At 40.0% G+C, this 15,485-nt stretch overlaps 1 protein-coding gene across 3 annotated transcripts; it reads left to right on the top strand.

The window, feature by feature from the left end:
- The first annotated feature begins 20 nt into the window (after positions 1-20).
- Positions 21-14,877, top strand: LOC113587898 (tripartite motif-containing protein 16-like). Of its 3 annotated transcripts, XM_027026836.2 has the most exons (8): positions 21-742; positions 1,494-1,526; positions 2,381-2,975; positions 6,006-6,101; positions 6,313-6,546; positions 6,742-6,901; positions 7,999-8,055; positions 13,801-14,877. In XM_027026836.2, the coding sequence occupies exons 3-8, from the start codon at positions 2,385-2,387 to the stop codon at positions 14,325-14,327; spliced, it is 1,665 nt and encodes a 554-aa protein (XP_026882637.2). In that variant the 5' UTR covers positions 21-742; positions 1,494-1,526; positions 2,381-2,384; the 3' UTR covers positions 14,328-14,877. The 3 variants fall into 3 exon arrangements, with proteins under 3 accessions (XP_026882637.2, XP_026882638.2, XP_026882639.2); XM_027026837.2 differs by having other exon boundaries at positions 21-1,526; XM_027026838.2 differs by lacking the exons at positions 21-742; positions 1,494-1,526 and having other exon boundaries at positions 2,417-2,492; positions 2,591-2,975.
- The last annotated feature ends 608 nt before the right edge of the window (positions 14,878-15,485 follow it).

A 15,485-nucleotide genomic window follows, 5' to 3' on the forward strand; every position in this document is an offset into this window, starting at 1 on the left:
GATACCCGATAAAGAAAAATCAGGTTAGGGTAAAATGTTATTTTATTAGCCATCGGCGCACTGCTCAATGGGGCTTGTTAGCTCATTCAGTCTGTATAAACTGTTGTGCAGAACAGATCTGAAACACCTGCGTGAACTTCAGACAATTTGTTTGCTGTGATTTAAAGGGTTGACTAAGTAAACTTGGCTACAAACGAGCTTGCAAGTGGTTTGCTTTGGCAGTGCACACATTATGTAGTTGTTTTAATGTTGAAAGAAATGTTGACATTGTGGCGAAAAATGCGATCCTAGCGTATTGTAAAAGTGTAAAAACACCAAAAATAAGTGGCTTCTCAATTAGATTAATGTCTGGACTATCGGTACTTCCATTATCTTGGCTGGCTAAGTGAGTTAACATGATTACCTCAGGTTATATACGCTGCTTGCCATAGAAAAGTCACAAGTTACGTTAAAAACAATTTTAAAATCAGACAAAATGTTTTTGTTGTTCTCCAAAACATCAAAACATTAATTGGGGTTGTACATAACCATATTTTTAATGTTGATTTTTTTCTAGTTGCCTTCCCAGCTACCGCGTCCTGTTTAATGAGTGCTACATGTTGGGACACTCTGTGTGTTGTGTAGCACGGAAGTCTGCGATTTCGGACGAAGCCACTGACACGTGGGAGAAAAACCGAAAGCAAAGTCCCTCTCTAAACGAAAGTAACTTAGGAACTTAGACACGCTGTTTGCCTTTGCGTAGGTATGGTTCAATCTTCACCATTTTATATCCCTTAAGATTAAAAACATGTATAAAATATCACGTTATTATATTACGTATTCATGCTTTTAACACCACGTTTTAAGATTAATTCAGTGTTAACTAAAAAGTGGAGTAAGCCACAAATTAGTTGCGATGGGGTGATACTATATGAAATCAGCTTAATTTAAATTGACAAGTGCAGTGGAGTAGACACCAGAAGCAGTTGCCGTGTTCAGAGTTTGTCGTATCCTTTTTACCGCGTAATGGTGAACTAGAGTTGCCACGTTAAAACAACAGGCCAGTAGACATAGTAAATAAAATACTTTTATGTCAGATTAATTATTGCTGGCATCTTCGTGGGATCTGAACTGACCTCTATGAGCCACTTCCATCCTAATGCAGCTGGCTGTAGCCTTGAACAGGGTCTTTCATGGCTCATCCTGTCGCGCGTCGGAATTAACACGTGCTTGAGTGTACTGGGCACGTGCGCCCGTAAAAAAACGGTCAAAGTGTTTTAAATTGAACGTTAGTTAATGGAGTTGTCAAGTCGGACGGTTTGTGAGAAATTAATGTCTTACGATCATTGTTTCTAGTTTGTAGTAATACCTCACAGTTTCAGAAATAGAAATATCGCCTAAATAAAACGCGTTAATGACTGTTGGTTTCTGATGGTTTGGTTTGTGTTAGCCAGATTGCTAGCTAAGGTGCGCGAGACACTCTTTTCTCGCTTTTGATCTTTTTCCCCTCACAGCTTCAGAGTGGGAAAAACTACTGAATGAAACAGGTAGGACTCATAAGCTCTTCAAATGTATCACTTGTATTTTAAAAACCTACTGAATATTGAGGCTTTTTAAAAGGTCTTGTAATTATAAATGTATTGATATTAAGCAGTGTATTCCAATTATATTTTCATCAGTAGCGTTAAAGTGAAGTACTTTGTGCTTTACTGTAATTGTACTTCACTAGTGTAAGCAATTAATTGCTAACAGTAGAGTCACTGTGTCACAGTGTGTTTGACTGTATGTCCCAACATGCCCTTTACCTGCCATTTACTAAAAAGTCTTAGTTATGTCTGTTTGTGAACACTGTGTTAGATCTTATAAAAGGGGCTTAGTTATGTCTCTGTGTGAATGCTGTGTTAGAGCTTAAAAAACAGGCTACCAGTGTGGTTGTTTGAACAAATGGCTCTAGAACACACTTCTTTAAAAACAGCAGATGCTTTTTACACCTGACTGTAAATAACAATGTTTACTATTTACACCCACTGACACTGGTTCAGACACAGTGCAATTCATATTAGAGTGATATTCTCTTACAGAGAAAACCCTTCAATCCATATGTGGGTATTACAGTAGAGTGATATTCTCTCACAGAGTAAACCACTCACTCTATAGAGTGGGTTTTACAGCAGGAGCCTCATAACTGTTTTAAACACCCTGGCTCCTTTCAGACACCATTGCATATAGTTTTATGATACTATGTAGGGGAATAAGATGCCTTTGTTGGAAAACTACATTACATTCTTAGTGCCAGTAGAAAAAAAGAAGGAAAAATGAAAAGAACAATGATATTTGAACATCAAATATGTCTGAATTTGAATGAAATTATATTATTTAACTGAATTTGTTCTCTGTGCAGGAAAATGAGAGAAGCCCGTATTTCAGTAGCTCAGGACCAGTTCATCTGTCCAGTCTGTCTGGATCTCTTGAAGGATCCAGTGACTATTCCCTGTGGACACAGTTTCTGTGTGGTGTGTATTAATGACTGCTGGGATCAGAATAATCAGAGGAGAATTTACAGCTGCCCTCAGTGCAGAGAGACTTTCACTCCAAGACCTGTTCTACACAGAAACAACATGCTGGCTGAAGTGGTGGAGAAACTGAAGAAGAAAGAACTCCAAGCTGCTTTTCCTGCTCACTGTTATGCTGGACCTGGAGATGTGGAGTGTGATTTCTGCACTGGGAGAAAACTCAAAGCTATCAAATCCTGTCTGATGTGTCAGGCCTCCTTCTGTGAAACTCATCTGAAACCTCACTATGGCATTCCTGGCTTGAAAATGCACAAGCTGGTCGAAGCCTCCACACACCTACAGGAGAAGATCTGCTCTCAGCATGACAAACTGATGGAGATCTACTGTCGTACTGATCAAAGCTGCATCTGTTATATGTGTGTGATGCATGAACACAGAGGACATGATACAGTTTCTGCTGTAGCAGAAAAAATTGAGAAACAGGTGAGAACAAATTTTTTTTACGTTGAGTTCATACTAAATGTATGTCTGTTATGTAAAAGGTTATATTAGTAAAATATACATTAGTGTGCAAAGGTTTTAGGCAAAGAGAGGTTTTACAGAATTTATGGTTATGTCTTTTGCAATAACTTCAGTTGGAAGCAACATATTTTAGATTTCCTAACACTTCTTTTGCCGCAAATGAATGCGTGAGGCATGACTGAGACACACACACAAAAAAGAATTTTAATGAAATAAAGTCAAAGGCAAACATGGGAGCAAACCGAAGGCAAAAATGTAACAGAAATAAGTAACAAGAAAAAGCGAGAACAAAGGTGAACGCAAGACTGAATAATCTTGAGTTTGTAGGCTTAGGAGACGTGTTCTCATACAGGAGCAGGTCAGTGTGAAGTACTGGATAGATGGTCCTTTGGGCTTAAATAAGGAAGGTGGAATATGCAGGTGGGTCTGATCATAAAGGTGCAGATGATTGTGAACGTGGAAGTTGTTGTGTGTCGTGATTGGTGGAGAGACTGGTGATTGTCAGGCTGGAGGTGTCTTAATTGACTGGAGGAAGGCGATTCGGGCTGTGTGGGTGATTGGCTGTGGGCCAGAATGTGACAGCACCCCCTCCTCTGCCCCAGAGGGTTCTCAGAGGACTAGGAGCGAGGGTGACCAGGATGTGGAGGAGTGGGCCAAGTGTGAGTCCAGGATCAGGGTGATTGTCCTGCAGAAGTGAGGTAATTCCCAACAGACATATCACAGCAGTCAGGTGTCCCAGATGTCAAAGCTTTTGCAGAAGCACAAAGAGGCAGAACCGGGGATGAGAAACACAGTGGTCAGCCATGGAAAGTTGGTGATTTGGTTCAAATGAATGACCTCCTCACTGCTGAAAAATACAGGCAGATTATCATCCATCTGTAATGATGAGCGGTAAGGAGGCAGACGCATGTGCGGAGAAGAGCGAGATTTATTAGGGGCAAATCCAGAGTTATAGTCGTTGGAGTAGTCCAGAGTCATAGAGCCAATACGGAGATTACGGGGATACATTCTAAACAAACAAATTCCAATTACAAGTCAGGTAACTTAACCACTGAGCTACCACTGCCCCAGTACATGCATCCAATACAAAACATTCAATATTTTCCACAAAAATGCACGCATTCAAACAGACAAAATGAACACAACAATGAACAGCCATGACATAGGGAACATGACAGGGTTTAAATACATGAACTTAACAAGACTAGGAAGGGACAGGTGTGGAAAATCAAACGAGGGGCGGAGAAAACGAAACTACAGCACGGAACTGAAATAAAGACAGGGAAAACATGGAACATGGAAGCTGGGAGGGTCTAATCGTGACACCATCATGCAGTTCCACCAGGGAGGTCTGATTGTTCCCAAATTCAGTCTTCAGCACACTATTGACCCAGAACATGCAACCAAAATCTCCAGCAAGGTGCCCTACACCAGATGATATGGCCCCACAGAAGCTGGATCTCATCATAACTGAGTTAGTCTGGAACTACATGCAAACATTAAACAAATGAGACAGCCCAACTCTTCATGCGAGTTTGGGAAGTGTGGGAAGTTCTCCAAAGAGGGCTGAAACACCTGACCAGCTGAGTACCTTAAAAACAAGGCTGTGTTTCTTTCTTTTTAAGAGAAATGATACTGTCACAACAACATGACAGCCTTAAAGCTCAGTAGAACAAGAGTAAATTTCCACTCTTTAAACTGTCTTACAGTACTACATACAGTACTTACTGTAGACTGTAGTACTACATATCAGTAGGAATGTTGTTACTGTACTTACTGTAGAGGTATAGACATTAATGATTAAATTATGTGAATATCACCACACACAGAGTAACGCATCATTGAGACTGTGCTGACATGTTTGTGTAGACGCATTCTCTGTTTTAATCCTGGTCACATGCTTGAGGCAGAGTTCATGATGAAGACACATTGTGATAATCCTGGTCACATACGCTATTACATGGAGTACAGTTTTGTGCTACAGTTTGTTATGACTTATGCGCTTTGTGTACGACAGGCTGTAATAAAGGTGTAGTAAGGAATGTAAGTGTAACGGTGTGCGGTAAGATGGGGGACGCATGTGCGGAGAAGAGGGAGATTTATTTGTGGCCAATCCAGAGTTAGCGTCATTGTAACAGTCCAGGTTCAAATTACCAACATAGAGAGTCCAAGAAAACATGATAAACTAAGCAAAAACACACAACGACAAACAGGGGATGCAGGCTATAGCAAAGACAAAAGCAGCGATAATGACAAATAACCACTGGTGATAACAAACCAGAAAACACAAGGCTTGGAATAACACAGAGGCTTGCATTCACAAACAAGACTTACAAACAGTGGCTAGACATACATACAGGCTTACAGTGAACAGCAACAAGACTAAACTAACACAGGGCTTAAATCCATGATCTAATGAACACTAAACAAGACACAAGTGGAAAAAATGAAACTAAGGAATGGAATCAACAAAAAAATAAAGCAAAACAGACACAAGACAGTGAAACCATGGAAACATGGACCCTAGTACGGTGGCCGATTGTGACAGCAAGTGTAATGTATGTATATGAGTGAGCGAAATAGAAATGACACTGTGGCTAAATATAATATTACTGTATATTTAAAAATTTGTGCCAGAGAACAAAACACCAAGCCGCCTGCTTTTTAAACACTAAAACACTCTCTTATCTCACTAACTACTTGTAGTAGTGTTGTTATTTCAGTCAGTGTGTAGCAGGATATAATCATTTAATGCTGTATGTGTGACATATTGGTGCAAAAATCCCATTTTGAGACGAGATGAGAGTGTAGAATGCATAGCTTCAATCTGCAAACATTTAGAGTTTAGAAGTTTGTCATTATTGTTGTTATATTTTGTACTTTTTGTAGTTTTAGAAATGATGTCCAAAACATTTGTGGAAAACAACAATATTCAAACAGTTCTACAACTTACAACATATAAAAAGATGAATGTAACATATTTGTCCACAGAGTGATCTAAAGGAGGAGCAGAGGAAATTCCAGCAGAGAATCCAGGAGAAAGAGAAGACGGTCCAGGAGCTGAATCAGGCTGTAGACACTCTTAAGGTGAGTACTGAGCAGAGAGCTGCTGGAGCAGCTATTTCAGAGCTCAGTCAGGCCTCTCCTCCAGACAGCCAGTGAGGAGACCAGTGTTGACGCACTTTGGGATCCTGCACAATCACAATGTGCACTATAAGTCATTCAGGGTTAAAGTGAGGGAGTGAATGATAGTTCATCTTTAAATGGACCTCCATCTTGTCTGTGTGTCTCCTAACAGCTCTCTGCACAGTCAGCAGTGGAGGACAGTGAGAGGATCTTTACTGAGCTGATCTGCTCCATTGAGAAAAAGTGCTGTGAGGTGAGAGAGCTGATCAGAGATCAGGAGAAGACTGAACTGAGTCGAGCTGAAGAACTCCTGGATCAACTGGAGCAGGAGATTGCTGTTCTTAAGAGGAGAGACACTGAGATGGAGCAGCTCTCCCACACAGAAGATCACATCCATTTCCTCCAGGTAACAAACTCTGTCTCAGCTATAGAGGAACCTACTCCTCCTCAAGTTTCTATAATGACGCTTCACAAAAGCTCATGAGGACCACAATAAATGTAACTGTCTGTCTAATAACAAATGTGTGTTTGGTCTAATTTGGTGTGAGATCATTACTGTTGTATACCTTTATCCTTCTCCATTGTTTTCTTCTCTTTGTAGAGTTTCCCGTGTCTCTGTGTCTCTTCTGAATCTGAGGACTCTCCCAGCATCCATATCCATCAACATCTCTCATTTGATGTAGTGAACAAATCGCTCTCTGATCTGAAAGAGCGACTAGAGGAATTCTGCATGGAGGAATTCAGCAAAATCTCTCCACAAGGTAAAGGGAGCCGTCCTGTTGTGAAACATAATAACTTAAATCTCTACTTAATCAGTGACAAGGTAAAGAAAGCTATAAAATTACATAAACTACATGGAAGAGATTTAATCTCCTTTGGAATTGGGCCATTACTGATGTCCTTTAATGGTAAATATACTTCTGTGTTTGGACTTTCATGTATCGATAATTTGAAACCTTCAAATATTTAATGTGTTTCTACTATTAAAAGTAAGTCTCTCACATACTGTAAGAGTCCAGCCAAGGCCAGGGCCATCTGCTATACCTTTGGTCAGCAGAGGGAAACAGGGTGGATCAGAGGTAATCAGGGCCAATCAGCCACACCTGTCCTCCTGCCTACTTAAGAGCAGCTCACAGGCTTCCTGGTGCTTATACTTTGTTGATGTTCTGGTAAAGGACAACACTGGTGTTTTAGGTAGAGACCTCAAAGGCTTTCTCTTAACTCCTGGTTCCTTTGCCTCTCTATTCCTGTTTACCATAACTCTAGTTGGTAAAGATGGTTTTGGTCCCTTTTAATTTTCCTATTCTACCTTGGAGTTAGTCCCCCATTACTTATATATTATAAAGGACTAGAGGAAGCTTCTCATGTTCAATTTCTAGTAATATGCAATGTTAGTTTCAAGTAGCTTCTGTAGTGTTGATGTATTCGTTTATGTTTTGTCCTTTTATATTTACCATAGTTTACAAACATGCAGTGTGTGTGTGAGAGAGAGACTCAACAATAGACAGTGTAAGAAGGGATGAGAGAGAGACACACACAACAATAGACAGTATAAGAAGGGAGGGGTGTGAGACTCAACAATAGACAGTGTAATAAGGGAGGTGTGAGAGAGAGAGAGAGAGAGAGGGGGATGGAGGGAAAGAAAGCACAGATAAGAGAAAGAAGTAGAAATAATCTTCCTGATATTTACTGATCTTCCCCCAAATTCCATAATTAACAAAGATTAGAGAATGTCTTCTACATAAACACATAATCCACATATAATCCCACATTTATTCTGATCATTTTCTGTCTTTCTGGATGTATCATTTGGATCTCATTCATTCTTTTGGATCATTTTAAATGTGTTTCTCCACAGCTGCAGCAGTTCAGATTTTACCCCCAGAGCCAAAGACCAGAGAAGATTTCCTAAAATGTAACTTGCGCATACACTGTCTCTCTCTCTCACACACACACACACACACACACACACACACCCCACTTTGTCTCTATTTTTCTCTCTCTCTCACATAAAAACACACCACTGTGGAACATAAATGTACATTTGTAAACTTTTTATTAGACTGAAGTATTAATATTAACAGGTATCTAAGAGATTATAACAATAAGAAACAGAATAATAATGGTGAGGAAAATAATGATAATGAATGAATAAAGAGTGTGTACTCCTAGTAGCATTAGACAAGAATAGTGATAATGAATGAATAGATAATCTGCTACAGTGTACTGAAGTTTTAGAGCCAGATAACAATACATTTTACTTTGTGTTTGTGTTTCAATAGGTCATGTAGATTAGTTTCTGAATTGTTATTTGGTTTGGTCTGGTTGATTGTATTTCGGAATGGTCCTGATGTGTTAGTGTTTCTTAATGAACTCAGTGTCAGGAACGGCTATGTGAGGGGACTCTCTTCTCTGCTGAACTCTTGGTATTGCAGGGCTTTGTAGTGGTAGGGTTGCTGTTTTTTTAAGTGTAGCCGGTATTTAATAATCCTTCTTTGAATTTTGAGTAATAGTGGAACTTGGCCTAATTCAGCTCTACATGCATTTTGTTTTCCTGTGCACTTTGAGGATACTTTGGCAGAATTCAGAGTGCATAATTTCACACTTCACAATCACACAGCAGAATTGGTTCTATGACAGACTGGAATATTTTGAGCCAAATTTGAATTGGTATTTGAATGTGAATTTGAGGTTTGATTGCATAGATGCCCTGCGTGCTTTCTCTCTCAGTTCACTGACTGCTGGATTGAAGTTTCCAGTTGAACTAATCTTCAGTCCTAAGTAATAGTAATTTGTTCAGGTTTCTAATGTTTGTGTCCCTAATGTGAAGTGTGTTGTGTTTCCCAGAGACCTGGCACTTTTCTGGAAAATAATGGTTTTGGTATTTTTCAGGTTCACTGTCCGGGCCCAGGTCTGTCAGTACTGCTCCAGCAGGTCCAGGTTCTGTTGGATCTCCTGCTCTGTAGGTGACAGCAGAACTAGGTCATCTGTATAGAGCAGAAATGTGGTTTCTGAGTCGTGTAGAATGAGACCAGGTTCTGCAGAGCGTTCTAAAATGGCGGCTAATTCATTGATGTAAATGTTGTATAATGTTGGGCTTAAGCAGCAGCCTTGTCTTACACTACGCTCCTGAAAAAAGAACATGGTCTTTTTGCTGCTAGTTTTTATACCTATTGTGTGTGTACATGGATTTGATAATGTCATATGCTTTAGCTCCTACACCGCTTTCCAGTCATTTGTAGAATAGACCTTTATGCCAGATTGTCGATCTTTTTTTGAAGTCTGAAACATACAAACAAAAACAAAATATTTGTATGTCAATGAGGGTGTGTAGGGTGTAAATATGATCTGATGTGCAGTGATTTAATATAAATCTAGTCTGACTTTTACTCAAGACACTGTACTTCATAAGGAAGTCTATAAATCTTGAATTTATAATATTCCAGAGTACCTTCCCCAGATTAGTGTTCTCACAATTGACTTGGTTGTTATTAAGGTTGAATTTATCTCCATTTTTGAAAATAGGTGTTTTAAAACCTTGACTCCAGATGTGAGGGAAGTAACCTACACTCAGAATCATGTTGAAGTGTTGGAGGATGGCCAACTGGAATTTTTTACTTGTGTGTTTAATCATTTAATTTCAAATGCCATCAGGCCCACTTGCTTTTTTTGGTTTAAGAGTAGAAATTTTATTTTTAACTTCCTGCTCAGTCTTTTATTGCTACTTCTAATATATTTAATTTTTCAGTTATATGCTTTTTGTTCAGGTCTTGTATTGTAATTGATTGTAGAGTGATTTAAAATGTGTTATCCATGTGCCACTGTTTTGAATGGCCAATTCTTCTGATTTAGATCCTAAAAGCAGTTTGTATTTATGGACTCCTCGGTTAGTGTCAGTTGTGCTTGTGTGTTATGCTTTCCTGATTCTGAGTGTACGTTTGTAGAGTCTCAGTGTTTCACAATTCTTTCCTAATTTTCTGATTTTCTGTGTCAAACCACTTATCTTTTGTTTTTGGTTTGTTCCTTAGGTTACATTTTTGGGCTGTTGTACTAAAAATATGCTTCATATTCTTAACTGCAAGATTGATGCCTTCATTATTGTAAGTGTATGTCCAGAAAGGTGTCTAAAAGTGTTTGAATTTCTTGAGAGCTGATTGCTTTCTGGAACTCTTCAGTGCTGCTTTGGGCCCATCTGTATGGTCTCCTGATGTTAAACAGCTTACTGGGCTTTGTGGGTGCAGTAATGTTAGTCTCTGTTCTTGTAATGAACACAGTGATTTGGCTGTGATCAGACAGAGAACAGAAATCTGTTATATAATCCACTGTGCTATTGCCAAGAGGTGAGTTAAAGGTGTATCTCCCCAGAGTCCCCTCGTAACCTACCGTTGTCATTGTACAGATCCAGACTTTGACAGAGCTGCAGGAGGTCTCTTCCATTCCTGTTTACCTGTGTATCAGAATTGTATCATGGGAGATTAGTTATATTTCTTTGGTAATGGTGTCCAAATATGTGTGTTACCTTGTTCTGTGTTGGAGTCAGGTAGAGATCCAGTACGTGTGTTCAGATCAGCACAATTGGGCCTGGAAGCCACTGATCTGATCATGGACAGTGGGACAAATGTCTTCATTATAATAAGGGCATTCACTGAGAGGAATGTAAATTCTACAAAGGAATATATCTTTTGGAATGCTCATTTCTTTGTTGATTTTAAGACAATTATGATTTCTTATTTCAAAGGAACTATGAATTTACAGTTCTAATTTCTACTAGATAATGATTCCCCCTGAATCTCTCCCTCGTTTAATGTCATGTCCTGTAATGATTTCCTCGGAGTTTACAGGACAGCGAGTCACCTAATCAGATTTACACCAGGTTTCCTGGAGAATTATGATGCTGTTTTCTTCTGTGTTATTTGTGAATTCACTGTTTTATAATTTTGTACCCAAGCAGGGATGATTTTATGCCTTGAATGTTCCACAGAGAGACAGATAAGGGTTTCATTATTTAAATTCAGTATGAAAGGAAAAATATAAATGGATTCAACATGAGATACACCTGTAAAATTGAAAGATTATGGTATTGTATGAACATTCCTGTATATAAACATACATATTAAGATGGTCTAATGACTAACCTGTATACAGTGATATTATTTATTTATTTGTCTATGTATTTATGAATTCATTTATCTATTCATTTATTTCTTGATTAATGAATTATGACCTTAGCTCAGCAGTCTGTTGTATATGAGGTTGAGCATCTGTTTGATCTCGCCCTCTCTGTAGTGTTTGTGGAGGATGGAGTTTGTACTACAGAGGCATAGGTCTGCTGTTTCGGCTACCTGTTAGGGGTGGGTGTTCTTGGCAGGTGTACTTTACTGTGGTCTGTTTGCTGGGGAGCTGGGCTGGGTCTGGCGTATCTGCGGGGCGGTGATCCGGCGTGCTGCTCTTGCTTTGCTGGAGATAGAGTAGAGGTGGGGGTCGGTAGAGACAGGTAGTTGGGTGTGTGCTGATCTCCCAGGGTGATGGGACATACAGAGGTCTGGTGCTCCTTGGTGACCTGCATCTGAGAGCCACATCCTTCAGATTTTTGGCAAAGATGCTCAGTGTCCTGGTGCAGGTGGACGTGGTCATGAAGGCTGCAGATGCTGAGGTTGGAGTGGTGTGCCAGGTGCACATTAGCCATCAGTGGATATCTCTGCATTTATCTTGTGGCTTGTAGATGGATGGAAGTCTCTTCTGGGCAGGATGGTAGAGATGGTGATTCTGGAGGAGGGGAAGGTCTCTGTGGCGGTCTTCTTACACTCTCTTGCTTTGCCTTCATTGGTGCCAGTGTGGATAATGATGTGGCTTGGATTACCTGAGAAGGCATGTGTAAGATGCTTGAGGGCATCGCTTTGGCAACTTTGGATGCTGTGAAAAGCTGTTCCTCGTTTGAGTTTCCATTAGAATTCATCAAAATGACTGTCTGTCTGTGTAACTGTAGGAATATTTGTATTAGTTTTTTTTATCTGACTCTGAGTGTGCAGGGTGTTGCTCAGGCTGGCCTGTGGAGGGCTTTTGCTGGACTGGGCAGGTCTTAGGGTTAGGCTGGGCTGGGCTCAGAACCGGTCAGACGTGGCTTAGTAGAGGTGTGGTGTGGTTCTGGCTAAGCCTGTGGGCACTGTGCTAGGTGTTGCAGGGCTCAGATTGGGCAGGGCAACGCTCTGGATGGACCAGATGTGGCAGATGTGTTGCTCTGCAGAATCAGATGTCTGACAGTTGGCTTTTAGTCTCTGTAGCACCTCCCTCAGGGTGGTCATGGTACTGTCCCTGAGCTGTAGTTCCCCTCTGACTGCACTGAGCTCCCTCCTGAGAGCCTCTGTCCTTCTGGAACTCCTGGACATCTCCTCTCAGTTCCAGCATTGAGTTTTGTAATTGGTCCAGCTGATCTTTGAGATGCTGCGAGGATTCATTGGCTGGTGGGTTGGACAGAAGATAATGCTTGAGTTCTATTATCTCAACTTCCTGGAGAGACTTTCTCTTAACTGGGATACCGTGCTTTCCAGTTGTCTGTGTTGTGCTATGAGGTGTTTTCCTGCCCCTCCTCCGACCCCTGGGCTATTAGTCTCCTCTTCCTCAGTTCCTTTTTAAATCTTTGCTACTGCCCTGATAAAGTTAAAATTCTCCTGAACAGAGCAGAGGCTGGCCTCACTGTCTTGAAACATGATGGTGCTATTGTGATAAATATTCAGTTAGGATGATGTAATCCTCATGTCTTCCATTTGTCTTCCATTACATTTGCCCCTCTTTTCGTGTGGTTTATAGTGAGCACAGACAGCTCTGTGCCAGGCTTCACTGTATTCTGTATATAACAGGAGAATGGTGACGGTGGTTTTGTTTCCTGCTGTGCTACAGTCTACTGTGAGGGTCTCTGGGTTCTCTTTTAGTATTATGTGTATAAGTCTTCCTGGACTGTGCGGTTTTTAGCTCTGCTGGGTTGTTTATTGTAAGCGGGAGTTTTCCCATGCCTATACTTGTCATGGATCACTCAGTTACTAGCTACAATAGCTTGGAGCTAGTTTTCTGAACAAATAAAGTGCTAAAATATATTCAAGCTTCTGTGGAGTTGAGGTTCTTACTTCAATATTCCCTGACAGAAGGCTTGAATGTGGATTATCCTTTTGTTTCAGGTATTTTTTACCTGTCCTCCTTGGCTGTGTCCTTGGATATAAGATGCTACTGTTTGACTCCTGTTAGCTGCTGTGTATTTAGAAGGTTTCTTGTGTTGTGGAGAACTTTCATCAAAATTAACTGTTCTCTTGTTTCTTTCTTGAAAGTTTTTTATAAATCAAATCTCTTTACTAATTTACTTTGGTTTATGTTTTACTTTGGTTTATCTCATTTTAAAACCCTTGTACTTACACACACCTCTCTCACACACCAATACGCATGCATCTCACACACACCTCTTTCTCTCTCTCACACACACACTCACACTACTTTATCTCTTTCAGATGTACACACACATATTTGTACTGCTGATTTTAATGTAAATGTGCCATTGTTATCATTGTAACAATGTCATCTTTATATTGTCATGTACAAACACAGACAAGTGTATTTTTTATCGATATTAATAGAACTTGTAAATAAAAACCTCACATGCTCTTTATTTCAGATTTCTGTCAGCTGACTCTGGATCCAAACACAGCACAGTGTCGCCTCAGTCTGTCTGAGATGAACAGAGTGGTGATATGGAGTGGAGAATACCAGCGATACTCTGATCATCCAGAGAGATTTAACCGGTGGCCTCAGGTGATGTGTAAGGAGAGAGTGTGTGGACGCTGTTACTGGGAGGTTGAGCAGATCAGTGGGGGAGGGGTGTTCATATCAGTCTCATATAAAGATATCAGAAGGAAAGGACGGAGTTATGAGTGTCTGTTTGGATACAACTCTCAGTCCTGGAGTCTGTGGTGTTCTTCCACTCTCTCTTTCTGCCACAATAACATTGAGACTGAGATCCCAGGACCACCATCCTCCAGAATAGGAGTGTATGTGGATCACAGTGCAGGAACTCTGTCCTTCTACAGAGTCTCTGACACAATGACCCTCATGCACACAGTCCACACCACATTCACTCAGCCCCTCTATGGTGGGTTCTGGGTTGGTCTGGATTCATCTGTGAGGTTGTGTGATCCTTACTAATTTGTTTGTGGTATATTGTAATTAGTAGTAGAAAGATGAGACATTAATTCACAGTGCCAGAGTCACCGCTATGCTCCGCCTCCCCCACCAAGTACAAAGCAAGTAAGGGCTGTTTTTCTGAACCAATCACAGACCTCCTTTTTTGCTGTTTAGTGTAAAGGTATTTCTTTACTTATTTCTGATTGGCTATGAGGTTGTGATCCTAACTAATGTGTTTGTGGTATATTTTGTGGTTTACTGTGGTAAATAATTTTTCCATCTCCATTAACTCAATACTCCTAGAAGAAAACTGTACATGAGTTTTAACTTTTGCTTTGCTAATTTTATATTATAGTAGCTGATTTAACATTGTAGACACTGTGTTAAATTTTCATTATGTGTATAAAGATCTACATGTCTTGAATTTTCAATTGTGGATTTATTGTTAGAAAAATATCACATGTAGAATGAGAAAAGTATGTTTGTATTTTCCTGAAATAAACTCCATCTGATTCTGCTTCATCTACACATCACCTCTCCAAAGACTCTTTAGCCGCTACAACCTAGAAACCAGACACAGACTCTATAGTTTCTCAGATGCTGGTTACCTTTGAGTTAATGAACACTGTATTTAATCTGTTTTTAGTTCTTATGGTGTTCATATGCAGTTAATAAATAATGGAAACATGAACATCAGTTGAAGAGCTGATCCATAATTCAGTGGTGATGCTACACAGTCTTAAGTGAGACTGTGTTTTCTGTTAGAGAACACCCCCAAACCTCCAGGGTGATTTAGGCTACCTGGAGTTTCACCTTCATGGTTCTTCATACAGCAGCAGTGACTCCACCCTGCTCTGATGCTCCATCACACATGTATGTATTTTTGCTACATTTATAGATGTGTTCATGTGATCATTCTCTGAGCAGAATGTTTACAACATTTTCAGCAAAACACAAATTTCTCCCACAGATATGTTAACCAGTAACTAACCCACTGTGCAGCAAACACTTTAGCTGAGGATTCTTACACATGAAACTCAAAAATCTATAAACAAAACACATCTACACAATATAATGTTTTAACAACACAAATAAATGTTACAAGCTATAATTTCCCAAGACAGGAATAAAGCTAAAGCTGAGGGCAGACGTCATGGAAAGAAAACAGATGACCTCACA

Source organism: Electrophorus electricus, chromosome 4 (genome assembly GCF_013358815.1).
Source record: "Electrophorus electricus isolate fEleEle1 chromosome 4, fEleEle1.pri, whole genome shotgun sequence".
NCBI classification, from domain to species: domain Eukaryota; kingdom Metazoa; phylum Chordata; class Actinopteri; order Gymnotiformes; family Gymnotidae; genus Electrophorus; species Electrophorus electricus.

What these genes read in the sequence shown, in the direction of transcription:
- LOC113587898 (XM_027026837.2), top strand. Translation starts at nt 2,385, where the DNA reads ATGAGAGAAGCCCGTATTTCAGTAGCTCAGGACCAGTTCATCTGTCCA. An exon ending in AGGCTGTAGACACTCTTAAG is followed by an intron (nt 6,102 to 6,312) that starts GTGAGTACTGAG and finishes GTCTCCTAACAG; the next exon opens with CTCTCTGCACAGTCAGCAGT. An exon ending in CAGCAAAATCTCTCCACAAG is followed by an intron (nt 6,902 to 7,998) that starts GTAAAGGGAGCC and finishes GTTTCTCCACAG; the next exon opens with CTGCAGCAGTTCAGATTTTA.